The sequence below is a fragment of the Calidris pugnax genome, unplaced genomic scaffold (genome assembly GCF_001431845.1).
Source record: "Calidris pugnax isolate Ruff unplaced genomic scaffold, ASM143184v1 scaffold219, whole genome shotgun sequence".
NCBI lineage: Eukaryota > Metazoa > Chordata > Aves > Charadriiformes > Scolopacidae > Calidris > Calidris pugnax.
The window spans coordinates 9626487-9647245 of NW_015094507.1; the positions used below are offsets into that span (position 1 = coordinate 9626487).

At 38.8% G+C, this 20759-nt stretch overlaps 1 protein-coding gene across 1 annotated transcript in view; it reads right to left on the minus strand.

The window, feature by feature from the left end:
- Window positions 1-20759, minus strand: part of AIM1 (absent in melanoma 1) — a 41365-nt gene that overhangs the window by 12055 nt on the left and 8551 nt on the right. Inside the window, exons 4-16 of the mRNA XM_014964633.1 lie at window positions 18568-18615; window positions 18335-18453; window positions 16854-17016; window positions 15720-15859; window positions 12985-13111; window positions 12641-12676; window positions 12085-12227; window positions 11709-11835; window positions 11471-11616; window positions 5050-5176; window positions 4831-4863; window positions 2985-3094; window positions 2586-2715 (exon numbers count right to left, since the gene is read on the minus strand). Of these exons, the coding sequence (XP_014820119.1) occupies window positions 2586-2715; window positions 2985-3094; window positions 4831-4863; window positions 5050-5176; window positions 11471-11616; window positions 11709-11835; window positions 12085-12227; window positions 12641-12676; window positions 12985-13111; window positions 15720-15859; window positions 16854-17016; window positions 18335-18453; window positions 18568-18615 (1449 nt within the window). The remainder of the gene's footprint in view (window positions 1-2585; window positions 2716-2984; window positions 3095-4830; window positions 4864-5049; window positions 5177-11470; window positions 11617-11708; window positions 11836-12084; window positions 12228-12640; window positions 12677-12984; window positions 13112-15719; window positions 15860-16853; window positions 17017-18334; window positions 18454-18567; window positions 18616-20759) is intronic.

Sequence of the window (20759 nt, forward strand, 5' to 3'; positions counted from 1 at the left end):
CAGTGGAGATCCGTGCTTCCCTGTGACTTTGTTCAGCAAGACCTCATGTCTACCGATTTCTAGACAGTGCTTAAAATTCCTCTTTAATCTCCCTTTAGATGTTTGAAGGGCCCAGATGACAACGTTGCGTGAGCGTCACCATTATCCCCGCAGCAGTCCAGGTTATGCACAGCACCTGAGCTGGGCCTCCTGATGGCACCCACCCTGTGGAAAATGCCAGGAGAAGTCTCCCAGCTTACTCCAAAATCAGAGTACACTCATCCCCACCATGAGAGGTTAACACCAGTCAGGCTGTCATGCAGCATCAGGGCTAAAGAGATCAACGGGAACAGTCACACCATGATGATGTGTGGTACCTCGGACCCCTCCGCCATTTTACCACCTCGAGCCATATACAACGCTTCAGAAACAACCTACTTACAAAGAAAACACACAGACAGAAAAGGAAATTCTCCAATTTTCAGCCACACCTTCCACTCTGGGCTTTTTTTAGATTCAGCAGCACGACTGTTCTTTAAAACATTCCCCACAGAGAGAAGTGCAAGGTCAGCTGACAAGTTTTCTTTCAGTACTTCCCATATAGTCCACTGTATGAACCTGGTGCTCCTGTGTATCTACATTCAGCTACTTCTCAGAGTTGCCCATGAAAAAAGTATTTTCAGCATAAAGCACATTCACAGTTGTTTTTACAGTATGTTCAGGACAAAGAACATGTAGCAAATTCAAGAAGGAAAAATGCTATTTTTTATCAGCAGCACAACCATGTGCTGCATGCAAAGCAAGCACAATCAAGCAAAGATACAGAGGTATAAAAAAAACCAAAAACCTTGAGCTTATGAATAAAAGCCCTTTTAACTTTTACTTTCAAGTTTATCGAGTATCCCTCTCATTTCCTTTTTTTATGGTTTCTTAGAAATGGATCCCTGCAAAGGGGAGCTAAACTAAGTAAGCAAGGTAACACGACATATTAAATAGCAAAGGTGCTTCTTGTATAGAAATGTCACAGAAAAATCACGAGGAAAGTTATGGGAACAGCAGATGGTGGGGAGGAATTAAGATTGGCACCACCAAAAAAAAAAAGTCCCAAAATAAATCTGAGAGGTGAAACCAGTATTCAGAATAATAAGGTTCAAGCTTTTATAAAATTATGAAAAACGAACAGTATAATATGATCACTTCCACCTAACTTCTTATTCTCTCTGTATTCTGGTTTACTAATAAACTGCAGAGCAAAGCAACACATTTTCCTCTTCTGTACAGCTAGGAAGCCCCTGAAGGAGGAGGCAGCAGCACATGACTTGCAGACAGACGCAGCTCCATGCTGCTGTCTGAAGTGTGATAAATCATAGGGCTAGAAAAAGTTTCAGGAGTTATAACAACTTAAAAAAAGAGGCACGGAACTGGCACTGGCTGTTTTAACACAACAGTTTGTCACAATGTATCTTCCAAAAGTAAGCTGATCCTTCCAGCTTGAAAAAAGGCATTTTAAACCCAAGAACTCAATACTGACAGGTGCAAAAGAGCCTGTTTTAATTCATGGTGATCACCCACCAAGGTTGGCTAGAAACACTTCCATTATTTTTAATAAGATCGGTCTACTGGATGGCCAAAGAGTTCAGAAGGCAGACACACTTGCTGTAGATGTTTGTTTATGCTGTACATCCAAATGCTCCAGAGACATGAAAGAAGATGACACATTTTAGTTCTCCTTCGTCAACTGCTACATCACTGACTGGTTACCAAAATTACAGTGGAGTGCAATAAAGTTGCCAAATTCAAAGAAGAGAGTCAATAGTGTACTCCTTTTTTAAAATGAGTACCATCTCTTCATATTGCCGTAAGTTCCTGGATTCGTGACCACATTTTGCTAGCAATTACTTTGATCTTAAAAGATACTTGCAGATTCTGTAAGTGATCCATCATAATGATCGGTTATAGGCTTGAGCAAACTTGTTCCTCACCACTGATGAGTTACAAAATATGTAAATGTTGTTTAGTTTGTATCCACCACACATAACAACAACACTGTCTGATTTTGCCAAATGACACTGGGTGTTGCTTTACTTTATCTAGAAGGGTGCATTATTTCATGATTAACTCAAATTGCCTTTCCTTGATGATAGCAATAGTGGTTTATAATTACATGTACTTCATGCAAAGTTGCTTAGTTAAGTCTTCTTTTTTAATATGCAGAAAAAACAAGGTCTTCAGTACAGATATTTCCTCACACTGTCCTACTGACATTTCTCAACCCGCGCTAAGTGGTCTCTCCTACTGGGAAATAAACAGTCTACCTGACACGTCCCTGACTCCTTTTACAGAAGGCCTTATTATAAGCTGTTATTAAGGACAGTGATGCCAGGCAGCTGCTTCTGTGATGGCCCCTCCTTTGCAAAAACAGTACAGAGGTAAAAAAACACTGACTGCAGCCGGGACATTTAACTGCTATTGCATAGAACATAAAAATAAAAATACTCCTCTGGTGTCTGTGCATCCCTCGAGATTAACTCCTGCAAAAAATGGGGAGGTCTAAGTCACCAGTGTACTTAGCTTTACTTTACTATATTTCTAATAGCTTTACTTACAATATTTATAATCCGTAAAGATTTTAGAACTGCTTGGGGTGAACAACCCATTGCTGTCAGATCAGGATAGATTCCTTCTTCTAGCACATACTGGTTACCGGAGAATTCTTCCTCGTCATACACCACGCAGCTGCAGGAAGAAGGAGAAGAAATTGCCTCTTAAGAATTCTGTTCAAGTAATATGTTGATAGTGTTTCTCAGTCCTTAGCAAGAGCTACTGACAGAGACACTATTTACAACGTTTTGTCCTGAGAAGCTAAAGATTGATGTGTAAACTGCAAAGCCTTGTTCTCTGTAAGCCCCCATATGCAAAATCACTTCAGGTGTTAGAAAGCTGGTTGCTTTTTTAAAACTTTTACTGTTTTAGTGATTTTGCAATACTCCTTCAATATAACTTACCTGCCATCTAAAATTTTTGAAGACTTCACAGCAAATGAATCAATACATCTTGTGTTTTCTTCAAATATTTGGCAGTTACCCTTGAATTCAGGCTCTGAAAATAACTGGACCTTTAAAAGAGTTGCAAGCATATTTATAAACAGTTCATTCTTCAACCTTCAGTACCATGTCTGTACCATTGCTTCTATAACAGATTAAAACATACTTCAAACACCCAGATTTCCTCAGTTACATATATTATTTGTTAGCTCTTCAGTGTTGTAATCCTTCATCAAGATAGAAAGGTAACACCACCAAAAATTACTTCTGGCTGTAAATCACTCACTAACATACAAAATAAAACAACATTAACGAAGTCAGCTCCTTGGTCTATCTGCTGGAGAACAGTTCTGAATTCCCACAGAATAGCCGGAACAGGCATATCTTTACAAAAGGGCCATAAACAGTTCTGTTTGAAATTATTAATCCATTTAATCTTTTAATCTCCAAAATACATACTCTTCCCACTAAATGAAAACTGTCTCTCAGAACGTAAATGCTGTATGATCTTGGCAAAGCACTCAGCACAGTATGTGTTCCCAGGGCAGCTGGGCTTTATGTGCCTGTTACAGCTACAGCTACAGTCGTGTCAGTTCTTCTCCCTCTGCTCGGGGGATAAGAGAGCCTACGTCACCCTGAGTCTTTTGTCCTTGTTAAAGAGAAAGAAAAAAAAAAAATCTAAGCAGCAAACCTGCTAATTTGGTTAGAGGATAATTAACCCTGATCACACAGAAGTCATTCACATTATCACATGCCTACCAGCTTTATTCACTCTTAGCAGAGATACGAGTGTGGGCATGTACAGCGTTCTCCGAAGAGGAACATGCTGACGAGGGATGCAGTCTGTTGACTACAAGCCATTACTTCTTTGTTTCCTTAGGATAAGGTCTTAATAGGCACATAATATATAGATGCAAATAATTTTTCATGCACATAGCTGAAAATAAGCAGCCTTGAGATTTTTATTCCCCATAGTTTATGCATTATCCCTATGCAGGAGATTCCAGCGAGGCATGCTACTAATGAAGAATGCAAAACAAGACAGCTAAGACTTCTCTCTCTAGTTTCTAGTTCCATGACACGCTCACCATTTTGACTGAAATGAAAATAAAAGTAACTTTGTACAGGGACAAACATGAAAAGGTTCAGAATTATGAAAGGATGAAAAAAGCCGCCCATTTGTCTCATGGTGAAAACTACGCATTAGTACTTGCACGCAGGAGACAGTCCAACGTAGAAAATATGTTAACTCACTGAACAGACAAGTTCTCCCTGCCATTTCCTTCTCTTAGTTATTGACAAAGATGGCATTAACTTCTAAGCACAACTCAGCAGTATTTGCGAGTGAATGAGACTCCCTTCTAGTGCAACCACCATTAGCAGAACTGTTAACCAGAGAACTGGGTTCAAAAGGAATTAAGTCACAACCACACCATGAACAACATCTAACTCGCAGAGCCCTCACCTCAGCAGCAGACTCCAGGTACCTGCACCCCTGCACAGAGCACTGTGGGCTCCAGCTCCTTGGAACAACCACTGATACCCCAAAACAGCTGACTTGCTGAACCAAAACACTGCCTGTGCCCTGAAAAAGTGTATTAAATCCTACCTTCCTTAGGCCTTACTGCTCCTTACTTAAGAGGTTTGGAAAGCAGCCTTCCTTCACCTGCAGTTCCCACTCTTTGTCTGACTAGTCAACCATCTGTGCAAATACCTGGGAGTTGCACTAGACAAAAAGCCATTTCTTTATTTCTACATGTTACAGACAGTACACGGTTGGTTTCATGCACTTAGAGAAATCTCTTACCTTGACTTTACCCCTTTCACTTCCAACAATATCCTGCAAAAAATTTGGAGGGAACAAAAAAAGGAAAAAATATTTTAAATGGTGATAAAATCATAAACATACAAAATTGTACTATTAATTATTGCTTAAAGAATGTAAATAAATTGAATTTGACAGAAAAAGCATAGCTCCAAATGCTTCAGAAAAACTTGCAAAACAAGTATAAAATGAACTCCTTACCATAACGATGGGTTGAACTGAAGAGATTTTGCAATTCTTGCCCCCCCATGCCTCAATGCTGGGATATAGCCCTTTAGCCAGTATATACTGCTCCCCTGTAAACTCAGGATTCTCATAAGCCACCCACCTGAGAGAGAAACAGAAGAAGAGGGTGACAGGTAGAAGTCACTACTTTTCCAAAATACAGATGTATATATTCACTACTGTCTTAATGTAATAACAAATAAAAAATTTCTCCCCTCAAGTGCTACGATGGTATTAAAACCCTAAAAAATCCCATGTATCCGATACTCCAAAACATGTGCAAATTTCACTTCCATTCACCCTACTATGTTGAGATGAATTGGAGTGAATTAACTGAAGCAGACCACAAGTTCAAATACATCATCTGCTAGATATCCTAACAGCTGTCTTCAGTAAGAATATTTTGAGATGTTTCAAAATTTTATTATTTTATCTAGATCAAGTTCTTCTCTAGAAAATGACAGAGACAGATATCAGAATACAGCTTTTTGGATAAAACTGACTTGCAGAGTCATCTTAGCAGTAAAGATAGGAATACTGATTTTTAATGTTGCCTGTACCTACAGTTCAGTTGTGTTTAAGCAAACATGCACCCCAACAGAAAGCTGAGTTGCACCAACAGATATATAGGCTAATGTGAGCAGGCCATTCCCTGCTAGGAATCGTAGACATCAGCAGGAAGAACATCCTTGAAAGTTAAACATTAAAACCATCATAAATTTGAGCAGATTGATGTATTTAAATTCAAAGCCATTATTATGTGACCACTAAGTCAGATCTCATGCCTGACACAGGCCTCAAACTCAGATATCTGCATCAAGACCATAACTTCTGTCTCAGTCAGAATATGCCTTTTTGTAAGATATAGAACTTTTGAGATACACACCTGAAGTATTACAAAAGCAACCAAATCACTACATATCTCTCTCCAACGTTCAATTGCCCCTGCAGTGCTTTATTTCTAGTCTGAAGTATCTGCTATCACCTAGTCTTGCTATGCACAGTCTAGTACATTCAATAAACCTTCTATTGTGGTGTTCTTCTAACCCTGGCTCTACACTGAAAGCCCAGACAAAGCATTCCCACATTGGTGCTACATTTGGTTTTGTAATAACCTGCATAACTTCTGTTGCCTTTCACTGCTAGGCTTCCCCAACTTCCCCACAGTTATATTTGGGCTCTGTTTTAAACTTATCCTTTTATATTTTTTTTTCTGTTTGTTGGGTTTTGGGGCTTTGAGTGCTGAAAGTACAACTGGCCACAATAACAGCTGAGTTGCGTTCATTATATTTATGCAGGGATCAGGACATCTTGCTGGTTCCTGGTTCTACCAGATAATCTTCTACTTATAGTCAACCGGCCTTTAATTTTAGCCAATGAGTGTATGCTAGGTTATGCCAAAACCCACTTTTAGTGGGGTTTTCTTACAGAGTTTCAACAGTAACAAAGAATTCCACATCATAAAGCAGTAAAATGATATGGAACTTGTAATTTGCATTGAAGGTTAACTCTCACCAGCTAAATTCACCATAAAATGGTCTACATGTGTCAACTGGATTCTATTAAGCTGTAGTTTTATTCCAAGAACAAAATGCCAGAGCCTCTGCAAATATAAGAAGTGGGATAACTTCAAACTGAAATAAAGCTGCATCAACATGTACGTGCTGAGAGTATGAAATTTGTATTATTTGTCCATGGCAAACACTCACATAGTGATTCACATTTATCACTATTCACATCTCTTGGTTTGCCTCAGATATAATCAATTATTCTAACTTGTTATGCACTAATTACTTAAGGCATATTTCAAGGCACATTTCAAAATCACCTCATAGTAATTCATCAAAGAGACATTGGTATGTACAATAAATTGACCAGGCAGTTCAAATGTCTCAGGTGTGTCTCTACCTGTACGCCACATATACCAAAACCTGTGAGAGTGAGGCTTCCTTAACCAATTTCTTCAGCAGATGTTCATTAGATTTTTCAGAGCACAAATGCCAGGATGACAGCTTAACTTGATTGACATCTACACAAATAAGTGTTTCTGATATTAAGTGAATGATAAAACATGCCAGATGCCTCCTAAGAATCTCTCGATAGCAGTTCTTTCATTTCAGCCTATCTAAAAAGAAGCCTGAACACAGAAGTAATCAGCATGTCTCACTTTAAGCACACGTTTATGTTCAAATCAATGGGATTTAAATAAGCAAGTACCACTCTCCCATACAAGTCAGCCCATGCAGTTAGAGAATTTCAAGAGTCAGGGATTATTAGTGAAATACTTGTGCTTTTCCACTTCATTCAGAAACCCATACAAGCTGCTGAGAGCAGTAATAACAACATCAAGGACAGGCAGCTGAATTCAGTACCAGCTAAACCTGTCAGACCTCAAGACTATCCCCCAGGAAGCAGCAGCACCTTAATCCAACTTCTGACTAACAGAAAGGCCTGGAGAGCAAGTCATCGCCTCCGTATCTGAGCAAGAGAGTCACAACCCAGCTGCCAGGCACCACAAAAACTAAGTGCTGCTCCACAGCATGGCAACAACAAGCCTGCCCCACAGGGAGCGAGTTCTCCTGACACAACAGTTTTTGTAACCCCCAGCCCTACAAATTGCCTCATTTAGGCTGAGCAACAGCCTCCTCCCGGGTTGCTGGCAGGGTGGTGCTGGAGACCTTCACTCCTCTGCACCATCTGTGCCCCTGGAACCACAGATGTAGAGAAAAATGTCAATTATATATTGTTGATACTTATACACGCACAGTATCTTTCCCAGAGCCTTTTATATGTGACACCTAGGAAGCACAGCTCCAAATGGGGTCTGGAAGAACAGCCAAGTCAAGAATCCAGAGACAGATAACTTGCCAAAAATCAGCTTTGCCCATGGTTAGCCCAGAATTCATCTTATCTGACTTTATCTTTCAAAACATTGCCCGTTTGTCATCACGTATGCTCTTTTTAACGTTAGCTGAGATGGGTAATCCCCCTTTTTGTATTACTCAGACTCATTTTGGGACAGGACAGATTACCTAAATCCTGGAAGGACCTTCTCTCTCAGCTACGGAAGAAACAGCAACACCTTCGTGAAATTAAACGTCATAGCTGTAAAAACTAAGTTTTCAAGCACAGAAGTCCTCCTTCAGGCCTGAAATAGAAGCCACATTTTTAATGTATAGGCCAATTTAAACCCATTGACTCCATGTAGTACTTAAAGACTAAAGTTCAAGTACTACATGGAGTCAATGGGTTTAAATTGGCATATACACGCTAATCAGATAGACCAGGAGGGACTAGGGAGTTAACTGTCACTTGCAGACTGCAGCATGATTAACAGAGGTAACAAAATTCTGTTTATAGGAAAGAGAAGAAACAGGGTCTTTACCATACCCCTTCACACTTGTGATTCCTAGTATCCCAGGGTCATGCAAACTGTAATTTTGTGACTCTTTGAAAGGTTTTTTTCAAATTTCAGTTCATCTCGGTCCAGAGACAGAGGGAAGTGGAAGATTTGTTTGAAATGTTCTCCCATGGGGCACCCAAGGGCTTTTGCCCTTTTCAGGTCCCAAGGGAGATTTGTTGTTGTACCTCATGTCTCTTTAGTTTTCACCCATGTTTCCTTCCCGAGTGCATCTAGATTAAATGTAATACATTCTGACTCCTGTATGTGAACTACTCATCACCTAATGATTTCCTTAATATCACTACCCATATATGCACTAGAAGCAGCCAAATCTGCACTGTGGACTAATTACTTGAAAATTAGGGGAAAACCAGGCTGATTACAGGACCACAGTAAAACAAACGCCTACGTTAAAAAAAACAAATCTGGAGAAGTTCTTCCACTAAGTTCAAAAATTATCAACTAAAAGATAGGGGCTTTTTCAGTATTTTTGGCAAAAGTTTGGTGTGTTTATGGATAAAGAAAAGTCAGAACTTCAAACGCAATTCCTGTTATTTTGATCACTATTAAATACAAGTTTGAAGTTATTAAGCAGAGAGGAAATCAAAATTGTACAACAGTTGAATTTAGTACTTGCTTAAACTTGTAAAGGGTGTTACCTGTTGCTAGTAAATACTTCCATTTTTCGCCACTTAGGATTCTGCCAACTTGGAAGTAAAGATCAAACCCTACTTAAAAGAAGAAAGGCCTCTCCTATTTTCAGGCAGCCCAGATTGCTTTCTCCAGCCCCAACAGCAGAAGAATAAAATACTCTGGATTTTATGTTTGTCCAATCTCTGAAAACTGCTGAAGAGCAAAACATTTATCAATTTTAAAGAAGACAACCCTCATCACCTTAGGAAATTTCTTCTGAGATGTCTTTACAATAGATTTAGCAAACAAGTTAAAATATTGCTTGGAAACGTTCTTCAGAAACACAAATAGCTGAGAATTTTCATGCAGCTAGCGCTCAATTATCCCAAAAAGGAATATTCTCTCCCCAAATGCAGAGCTGGGGTGTCTTCAGCACATCTTAAAGATGCAGTTTAGCTTAGAACTTGTTCAGTAGTATCTGTGCTCTGCACCTTCAGGCTTTCTTTGATATACCCTTTAAATTACAGAGCAATCAAATTAATTATGTGGGAAATACAGATCATCTGTTATCTGTTACTGCTATAACTGCTTAAGCCAGAAACCTGCAGTTAAAAAATTACTATGAAAGGTTCAGAACTTCTAATAGTTTTGTCATTTTTTTAACGATATATTTTCAATATGATACCAGGAAGGTTACTTGGAAATATTATGACAAGCTTTTGTTGAATCTGTCACTGTTCACTATGACATCAGGTACGTTACAGTCTAAACAGCTCAGGAAATTGCTCAATGGATTATTCATCACTCTGTGACTGATTTCTTGGAAGGAAAGATATAAAAACTGTCTACCTGAACAGTTACTTAACACTTAAAATAAAGCATTTTACTACCAAGCAAGGTTGAATGATTCACAGTATGTCATTCTCACAGACTGGCATTTAGTAAGAACACCACCACTCACAGCCTCTTTGGAAACAAAAGGGTCGTACAAGACTGGTAAGAGCTGAGTGCTACTCATCTGTAATGAACAATGCACCTCAATTTTTATAAAGCTGATTGCTACAAATTGCATCTTTAAGAGACTATAAGGTGAGATTACAAGAGCAGTAGCAGAGTCTGTGGGACAAGAGTTTTGTTTGTAATGACTTCTAGCTGCCTTTACCGTCAGAGCATTAAAGTCACTCTTAATTACTCAAGTATGATTCCTATCTCAGCTGCAACAGCCACATTTACTAGAGCAGCTACACAAAGGGTGTGATAGGTAACCCAGTTTGTTTCCCAGCCTTCAGAGGTGACTCTTTCCCATGAATCTCCCCTGCATATTCCAGCAAACAAAAGGACACAAGTGGCTTCAAAGGTCACCAGGCAGAAAAAAAACCTGCCGTCGCACCATGCTCATGTACAGATTAAAAGCATTCCTTTGGAATGCACCGAGCTTGATTCTGCAATCTTTATCCAGACAAAACTTGCAGAGATATCACACAGATAACCCAGGGAAGGATTTTGGGTGTGGCTGGGTAAGGCAGAGCGTTTAGCAAGTCGCCTGCATACCAGGCAGAGACAGGGACTATGCCTCTCATGCTCTTTCCGTTCTACTACTTCAAGCAGTTTTGTGTCTTTGGAGACATGATTGCCAATATTTGTTTGTATTTCCAAAACACTTGGATGCAGATTGCAAGGCTGTGAAACAGGAAGTCTATCAACTGTTTCTGCCATGTGTGTTGTCACACACAGTAAGAAGAGTTGTTAACGACCGCGCCAATCCAAAGTTTTAGGAACCACTGTGTTAAAAAACCCCATTTAAAAAAACCCAATGCCACAGTACTAAAATGCTATTAACCCATAGGATTCACTGCAAAAGCAGTATTACTTTTCAGAAGTCTCCTTAATATCAGAATGTCCTAGTGAGCATGGTAAGAGTTTTACACACAACTGAGAAAAAGAGCAAGGAATCTGCCTCTGGTCAAACACAAGAAGCCTGGAAACTAGTTTCAAAACTGAAAATTAGTTCCATAACAATTTTGCTGTTGAAACACAACTGTATTTAAAATAAAGAAAAAATACAGCCACAAGAACAAGCTATTTCTACCTTTCTGATGAAATGTCATACTTTCATACTTTGTGTATCAGTAAGTCAACGTTTCCTGGAACCACCTGATCTCATCATGAGAAGAAAACCAATTTACTGTACTTATTCACAAAAACTTCTTTTCACATTCTGCATTCAAGGGCAGAAAATTTTATCTGAAGACTCTACATAGACATTAGCAGTCAGCGTGCCAAAAAACATCTGCAAATACTACCAAATTCTAAAAAGCATAGCACAGTTAAAATTAGGCAGTACTTAAAAATATCACTTACACGCCACTTAGCACATTTATAGACTGCGTCCTCAGCCCGTATCCAGTGTCTTTCAAATTGGAAATAATTCCTAACACGTTAATATTGGAACCCTTTGATCCAAAGTCTTTTTCACTGTACATTATCATATGGGAGCTGGTGAAGTCCTGTTAAAACAAAGAGAAGCATCATAAGGACAATGCAACAGGACATCTCAGTGCACTCAGGAGATTGCCTACCACGTGTTCCTGGAACTTACACCAACGATGGGTCGCAGTGATTGCAACTCTTCATCGTAGCCGCCCCAGTCCGTCCAGTCCCGATAAGCTCCTTCTTCCAGCAAGTACTGATGGCCTTCAAACCCAGGCTTCTCATAAGCGACCCAACTAAACAACAACAGAATCTGTGTGTGAAAATGAACAACTGCTGCTCCACATTGTTATAGAGCAGACACAGATGGGTGAAATTTGTTCTTTTGCTGTGAATATTTGCAAATTTAACCCAGGCATATCTCTAAACCCAAAAGCTAGAAAATGAGAGAAAATAAATGGGTGTTAAATTTGTCCACTGCAGTTTCCAGCCTATGAAGTTACTACCTCAGTGAAGGGAAATATTGCTGGTGTTTTCCCACTTACATTCCTCCCAGTACTTTCATGGATCCCACTGATGTAAATGGAAGTCTTGTCTTTTCTCCTGCTTCCTTGTCATCAAGCGTAAAGATCTCTGATTCTATTTCCACATGCTTCCCTTCAAAGAAAGGCTTCTCATAAATGATTACCTGTAGTGGAAACGTAGTAAAAGAAAAGTTGCAGAGAGCATGATAAATTCTGACGACAGTCAGTTTCTTTTGCAAGGGCACATAGAGTGACAAGGCAAGATCATGAAGCTAATTAGTGGGATCTCTCTATTCTCTTCAAGATGTCTTTCTCTTAGAAATGCAACATGAGGGCTTGAATGTTCACTACCCATCTGTATTATCCAGATTGCTATTAATGTGGTCATAAATATGACATCATATATGATAGATGCATAAACAGACAGAAATTGCAGTTTCATGGTGTGGTTACATACAGCAGGACCAGCCATTAAGCCACCAGTAGCTGGTACACGATCAAGATATATTTAGCTACCCACATGTAGTTTACGTGTTATAAAATACCTTTGGACAATCAAACAAATATTGACTTTTACCTTCGGCTCCCCACTGAATTCAACTTTGCGACCACCCTGTTAAAAAAAAGAAAAAAGAAAAAATAAGTTATCTAAGTATAACCAGGCAACTGTAAGAGTCATCAACTCTTCACAAAAAAACAGAGGATGAAATCTTCCTTGAAGAACACAAGTGAAAACAGGAAGGCAGATTAAAGGCAGAAGTGGATGCAATCAAATATTGACGATTCAAGAATTTCATAGACTAAAAATTGTTTTTGAAGAGTTACTTTTTTGTAAGTCTTGAAAAAACTATCCACCTCAACACATTATTTCTATCATAGAAACGTAGGTCATGTAACTTGCTAGTAATAGCAATACTTTACCATTTTCAAGGGCCTCATAGACCTAATGTAGGCTTCCTTCTTCTCCCAAAATGCTAAATTAGGATATTCACCGGGCTCCAACATTAAAGGAACTCCCTGGAAACCAGGTTCTTCATAAATCAGCCATCTAAAGTAAGGGAGAGAGGAAAGGAAAATATAAAAACCCCAGAACACTTCTGATCAGTAAAGAACAGGACAACGTGCTTGCTTTAGAAAAGACATCATTGTATACTTAATAAAACTTTGTTTCTTTACCATCAAAATGGTCAACTACAAGCTGACATACTGGCAAACTTCTGTGCCGGTGCAGGAACCACCAATAATGCATATGCTTTGTTTGAACAGGCAAAAAAACCCCAACCAACCAAACAAAAAAGTCAGTACAATGAAGAGACAGTTAAGCATTTGACTCTGAAGTTTCAAGACTAAAGCTTACTCTGTGTAATTTTTAGAATAGTTTTAAAATACGCTGAATGAATTTTCAAGAACTGGAAAGATCTCTACTAAGCTAGACTTGAATTTGTTGCAAAATCTGTTCAATAGAGAATTCTAAACTTGTGTTATTTACTAATACAAAGAAAACCCTGACAACTCCTTAGAAATCTACTTCCTCATGGTTTGTATCTGCTAATAATTCTACTTTGAAAGACGTAACTTTCAGAATTCCTAATTGGGACAGCAACAGTAGCTTTTCAAAACTTTTTCAAGAAAATCTTAGCCAGTAATCACTTACTGGAAACAAAGAAACATACTGCTGGTCTCTGCATAAGGCTGGCAATGTATTTCTTCCAGTTACATTTACTGATCTCTCTGAAGTGCAGCATGGAGGAGCATAAAATTCATACTAAACTGCAAAACTTTACTTTTAGTTTTATTGCTGTCTATAGCTGAATGTTTGATATATTGTGTGTCCTGTGGTCGCAACGCTCAGTAAGCCCTCAACTTCACTGCAAGAATTTAAACACATGGAAGAACAAGGAGACAGTACAAGCAGAAGATAAAGGTGCATTGACTCATTTTTGTTGGCAGCTTTCAGTAAACAACAATTAACCACGAACGCTGGGAAACCTTAAGAAGATACAACCACACCCACATGGCAAGGTGACTCAGAGCCTCCCTCAACTGCCAAGAGAGTGCACTATGTTATACCTGTAAACCAAGGGAAAGGAAAAACCCTGCAACATGTAAAAAAAAGCAGGAAAAATCTCCTGAGTTTCTCATGTGAGCAAGTGGCAGAAGCGACTTCTTTCTACACTGGACTAATAAACTGACATCTGAAAAAGGCCAGGCTGGATGGGGCTTTGAGCAACCTGGTCTAGTGGAAGGTGCCCCTGCCCATGGCAGGCTGGAACTAGATCACCTCTAAGGTCCCTGTCAACCCAAACCATTCTGTGATTCTATGATTATTTTTCAACTGTCTGTTTTGTTTCCTGGTGCAAATATTAGTTTGCTTCCCCTCAGGGGATTCAAATGCAAGAGTGAAATTATGACACTAAGAGTTTACACAGGTTTAGCGTAAACTAAACACTACGAACACTGTCACACTGATGCAAAATAAGGACCGGTCTGAAGTCTGAGGGATGTGCACACTCTGCTTCCTTTCCAAAAAATTTTGTAATTTCACTATTCACAGAATGCTTTTAAGTGAGCGACAGAAATAAAGTGGAGAGGTAGATGAAGTCAATTAATAATCAACCTTCAAATAATATACCTGATTTCCTTACTCTTGGCAGGTGTAATTTGGATTAAGGTTGCAGCCCAACTACCTCATTTTTCCCCCAAACCAAGGAGTAAAGATTTAATCAGAGAGAATACCCTTTACTGAACAACTGAAATGCCCCATCTATCATGTAACTTATTTGAATACCTCTTTGCAGTGGTGTGGAACACTTATCTTCAGTGGGACAGGTTTTGATAGTTAAATAGACCATTTGCAGCAGGGTGACTGCTATCAGTGCCCAAACACAACATGGCCAACAGGTAACAACCAACCCTTAAAACGTTCTGCAGGACCCAGCATCATTGAAAATGATTCCACTCTCACTTTTTCTGAAAGCAGCCTCCCTCTTCTGCATACTTTTCCCAGTACCACTATAGAGGCATATTTTCAATACTGATTTACAAGTTTGTTTATTAAGCTACCAAAACTACTGTCTGAATTGCTCCTCAGAGGTCTCCTTTCTCATAAATGCTCCCTTAGTTCATGACATACACTATACTCAGATGACCAGATGTTTGCAGGTGACATATATCTGTGTCCTAAACATTACCATAAAAACACTGATTAAAACGCACCTTGAAATACAAAAATGCTTTCCAGAGTCCACACGAGACACTAAGTCTTGTCTTGTAACACAAGGGCTTGAGAATTCTCTTATTTTAGTACAATGATTTCAAGTTTAGAGGAAAGCAAGTAGGAAATGTGGTCTTATCACAACAGTTCATCAGAAAAAGCAGGAGGGGCAAACTCATTCCTTTGCTATAAATGCACAAGGGTTACTCTGTCTTTACTACACGCAAGCGGAAGAAAAGCTGGCTCTAACACAAAACATTAAGAGGTCAACCTCCTCAAGAGTCAAGCATGACAATGATTTCTAATGCTACTGTCAACAAATACTGCCAAAATATAGGACTAGAATAAATACAGCCTGCTTGCATGTCTGATAGGTGTAACCAATGGTTTAAAACAAATTCCTTTCATAGCAGTACACGTTCATGCAGAACTAGGCACTTACATGCCCCAGTGTACTTTGATAGAACAAGTCTTCTGAGTGGTGCCGAACACCCCTGTTTCTTCCGTGTCGTCGAAAAAGGAAGTCACGATTCCTAAGCCTTCAGGTTCCGTATACAAATCAATTCGGCAAACCCTGTAATCCTGAAAAAATGAAGATTGCCATGATCACTTAGTCTGTGCTGCAAGTTCTGTAATTAATGCAGATAACTAAATCAGCGTCGAAACACCTGTTTATTTTAAAATGTTTCCCCTCTTGTCAATTACTGCTGCTATTAGGTGCCTATAATAAAAGTATAACTGCGCCAGTTTTCCTGTCTCTGTTTGGACCAAAACAGTCAGTCAATCTATAATCAACATTTACGTTGTTTACTTTCTGCCATCTAGGAATGCATCTTCTTTCATCACTTAACATCTCCTCTAGCAAATTAAATCCTAACATAACACCAAGCAAGCCATTCTTGAAGAGAACTGCAATTTAAACAAGAATTGTAGTTACAAGCAATATATATTCCTCCTTTTTCCTGTCCTAGTCAAGTCACTTTATAGCTCATACTTGTTTGTGCAACCTGCAAAGGTAACTACTTAATAGTAGGTTAAAAGTGCATGTAAGAAGGCTGTTCCACCACGCATGAAGCTCCCTGCTAAATTTGTGTATACAGGACTACTTTTTGAGTAACAAACAAGGTTCAGTGTTTGACATTAAAGTTCATGTTGAGTGTAAATTTGCTTTATATTAAAAAAAAGAAAAGAACAACACACACACACGCTTCTGAAAATATGAATCTGTGGAACTACTGATAAGTTTTCTGGGATTTTTATCCTGAGAGATTGACCAGGCTAAAAAGCATATGCTGTACATCGCATTTTGGAGGCTATACTAATGAAAACCACTCAGTTTTTTTCCTGCCCTATCCTTCCAGTGGATGTTACCACAATCCCCATCGTGGACAAACGTGTCCCCATCGTGGACAAACTGCCCACATTTATTTTGTGATTAAACAAGAAATTCAGTGTGGAAGATGGTTTCATGCATTTACAACCCACGCTACACTTGTGTCCTATTACACCAATCACTCTTTGTATCAATACAAAACATCACAAAACATATAAAATTTTCTTTACTTCTATTACTTGCCTTAACAACATGTCTTATTGAACCAATCACTGTAGGCTTTAGAGATTTGGATTCATTTTGCTCTTCAGAAGTACCTGCACCCCAAATATCTGGGAATTCCAGCTCTCCTTCTTCCAATGGAATAGAGGGGCCTTCAAAATTTGGTTTCTCATAGAGTATCCAGCTTAAAATAAAAAATTCTCATTTTTAATTGTGCTTTATCAAGTGTGATTTGCAAAAATCATGATCCCATTTAACAAATCCTTTCACAAGAAGTATTATTTCCAGACTCCTCCCGCCACCCCAATACAGCTGATTTAAGTCATTCCTGGTCTCTGTGATATTTTTAAAAGCAATCATAAAAACACAAAGATGCCTACTGCTGACTTTGTAATTCCATCAAAAACTCCCCCGCCTTTTTAAATTGATGATTTGGGGCAGCAAGGCTACTGTCTATGAATACCAGACTTTTGCATAAGGTACTAATCAGGACCAATTTATAGGTCAGAAAACGTTGACAGCGCAGACTGCTGTGTCAAGTATAAACAGAGAAGCTACTCTGATCCTGTGAACAGCGGCCTGGAGTTCCACAGGGGCTGGTAAAGATGTGCCAAAGGATGATAAGAACTCTCAGAAGACAAGCACAACTTTATTTTTAACCACAGATTTGAATATATAACTATATAAAAAACTATACCCATCTGCAAATATAAAACCCTCCCCTGGAGCTCTCAGTTGAACAGGGGAATAGGGGGAGAATGCAGCCCCCTAGTCCATGCTGGTTCACACAGATCAGAAGATTTTCATTTGTTTTCTCAAGCTAACCAGCACTGTGCTTCCCAGTACCTCCTACTGCAGCTAGCCCTTGTTTCTGCAGCTTACTATCAGATCATTACTGTTGAGAACCTGCTATTTGCCTGCATTATAGCCTGACCACAACTTAACTTGCCACGCTTGCCATGCTATCCACACTAATAATGGCTGTTCTGTTAATGTTATGAAGAACGTAGGAGATTAACTTGGCTTGAATTCCTCTCAGGCAATCTAACTTCTAGAGAAAAACTCCCTCTCAACTCACGAGAGAAACAATTCCCTCTACAGCACCACCTTTGGACATGGAATTAATCTTCTGCATCCAAACCCACCTCAGACCTGGCTTTAAAATCCTTTGCTCGCCTTTTAGTCCAACCCAAATACTATGCAAGCACCCATAAAGGGGACAGCAGTCAAAGGGCAGCACAGCTGGCCAGAATCTGTCATTTCATCCCACCCCTATGCCTGGTGAGATGTTGCACCCCTCCAGATGATAACACTCACTCAATTTGTCAACAAGGTAAGTTTTCTGACCAGAACTTCCTATTGCAGTGGTACAACGCCACGTTTCTTGCTCATAGATGTCTACGTTACATTGCCATTTGCGAGGCAGACTTACTTACACACTGGTTCTGTTTCTAAAGATTTTTGGACAGATCATTGATGAAGAGTAAAAATTAATCTCTTACCATCCTCTGATGACTTTAACTAAAATTGTTGGCGATAGAACCCAAGAACTGCAATCTGGAACATCATGGAAAACTTCAATAGCATTTTTTTGATAGTCTGATTCACAGTATATCATCAGCTGTGGTAAAAAAAAAAACAAAAAAACAAAACCAAACCACCAACAACATATAATTCTATCTTGCTATGCTTTAAATATAGAAAGGAACAGTAAAGATCATAAAATTAATCTTACCTTGCCAGGTCTGGGATTGATTTTACTTTGTCCATTTCTTGAAAGTGCCTAGTAGTGAAGAGAGAAAAGTCACAAAAAAACCCCACCACAAACCAAAAACTTATCCTATACAGACACTCAGCTATAAAAAAGAGCTAGTGAAACAAAACAGAAACTAGTCAGAATCACAAAAAGCTGATAACACTTTAACTACACCTACTTACTACTTCAATTCCTTCTTCCTCAAGAAGAGCAGTGTCTTACAAGTTATAATTGTATACAAATTTATACACTTTGGATATATATTTATTTTTTTTTTAAACTGAATTATCATCTCACTGAAGCCAACTAACCTCAGACTTGAAATGCTTTAAAATCCATCTGATCAACTGCCTATATATTGCAGGAGTTTCATACCAAGAGACTACTTTAAAAATTGGCATTAATAAAATACATGCTCTACAACGATAACAACAGTAGTGAAAGTTTAAATGTCTAGTATCCATAAAGCATGAAATAATTTTGGGGGAATATATGGAAAGACTGAGAAGACATGGTATGTTTATGTATGAACTAATTAGCATAATCAATTTTGTGCTGAACAGCTTGTAACAAGTTAGGTTTCTTCAAAAAGCGTGAGACACTGTACAGTAAGTGATAGAGTAAAATGCCACAACAAATAAAATACATTAAGGTATACAAAATCTAAAACAATATTGAAGTCTGTAATAAATTATACAACATAGAATATATGGGAAAGTTATGGTTGCACCACATCATCTTAGAACAAATGAAGAAAGTGTTGCAATTATGCATTTGGTTTCCTAGCAAGGACAGGAGTGCTCATTCTGCGACAGGGTCCTGCTCTTCTAGGAACTATTCATACAAACAAACAAACCCAAACAAATCCTGCCCCTAAAACAGGTTGCAGTTTAAAATAACCAGCAACACATGCAAGGAACTAATGAGAACATATTAATCAGCACATAGGTCAGGCAGTGATCTTGGGACAGAGTTCCCAACCACCATCAGATTTTTGTAGGCACTATCAGGACACGTTGAAGCATGACTGGTTTTTTATTAGACTGTGCATTGGTTCCAGTTAGAACTTGCCCTGTGTTTTAAGGAATACCAAAATCATTGTTTTGGACTGCTCTTACTCTTTTCCTTCACGTTACCCATTAGCCATTGTATCCTCATTTTTTAAGTCAGTGGAAGACGCACAGTAGGTACACATCATGCAAACATTTTTGGTTCCTGTCTAACCTAAGCAAGGCACTTCAGAGACAGCAACAGTGCTGCAGAAGTCCTGGAACCCTACATGAGCCTAACAGGCTTCTCGCAAGAGCAGCCTTATGTGTGTATATACTCCCTTGCCATACCAGGTCTCCACACTCTACTGAAAAATTGAAACCCTCTCAGGAACGACAGATTTAAGTAGGAAAAAAAAAATAAAAATCAGTACTAGTCATTTAGCTTTAAACTCAGGTTTTGAAATCCAAGCAGGACCATCCGGAGTAAGGAAGCCTCTTTAACCAGCAGAATAAGTCTACACCACTGCAAATAACCCCCCTAATTTTCATACCTACAATAGCTAAAAAACTTCCCACGAGAGAAAAATCTACATCCTCAAAATTGCAAGATAGCATGGATTTCCTTCTGCAAGGTGAAGGAAATAGTTACTTCTACTGTTCCTGCACCCTTTTCAGTAGAACTGTGACAGCAGGTAACTATTAGCCTTGGAAATTCTCCTACATTAAGGTAAAGTTACCTAAAAGCAAAAACGGAGCTCTGCTTTCGCTCATGATGAATCGATGCTCATCATCAGACAAAGGAACAGCCCTCGACTGTAGCAGCACTTTCAATAATCACCCCTATCCACTTCTTAAAGTGTTCTTAAAGAATATATTTTTTCTATCAAATGCATGGGTATATTGGTAACAAAACCAGAGGGCTAAAAAAACCAGTTTGCCCTGCAACTCATTTAACAGTGCAATGGCTGATTGTCATCCTGGAAAAAAAAGGGATTACTGTTACAGAAGAAACAGGCACAGGTTTTCTGAAGTTCATATAAAGCATTCCACTAATTTACAACAAAAAATAAAACTAGCATGAGATTTCTTTCAAAAATACAAAATCGGGTATGAAGACGTATTCAAACATACACTTTCAATTCATATTTGTGGAGACTCTCAAAATAAAGGCACTATGAA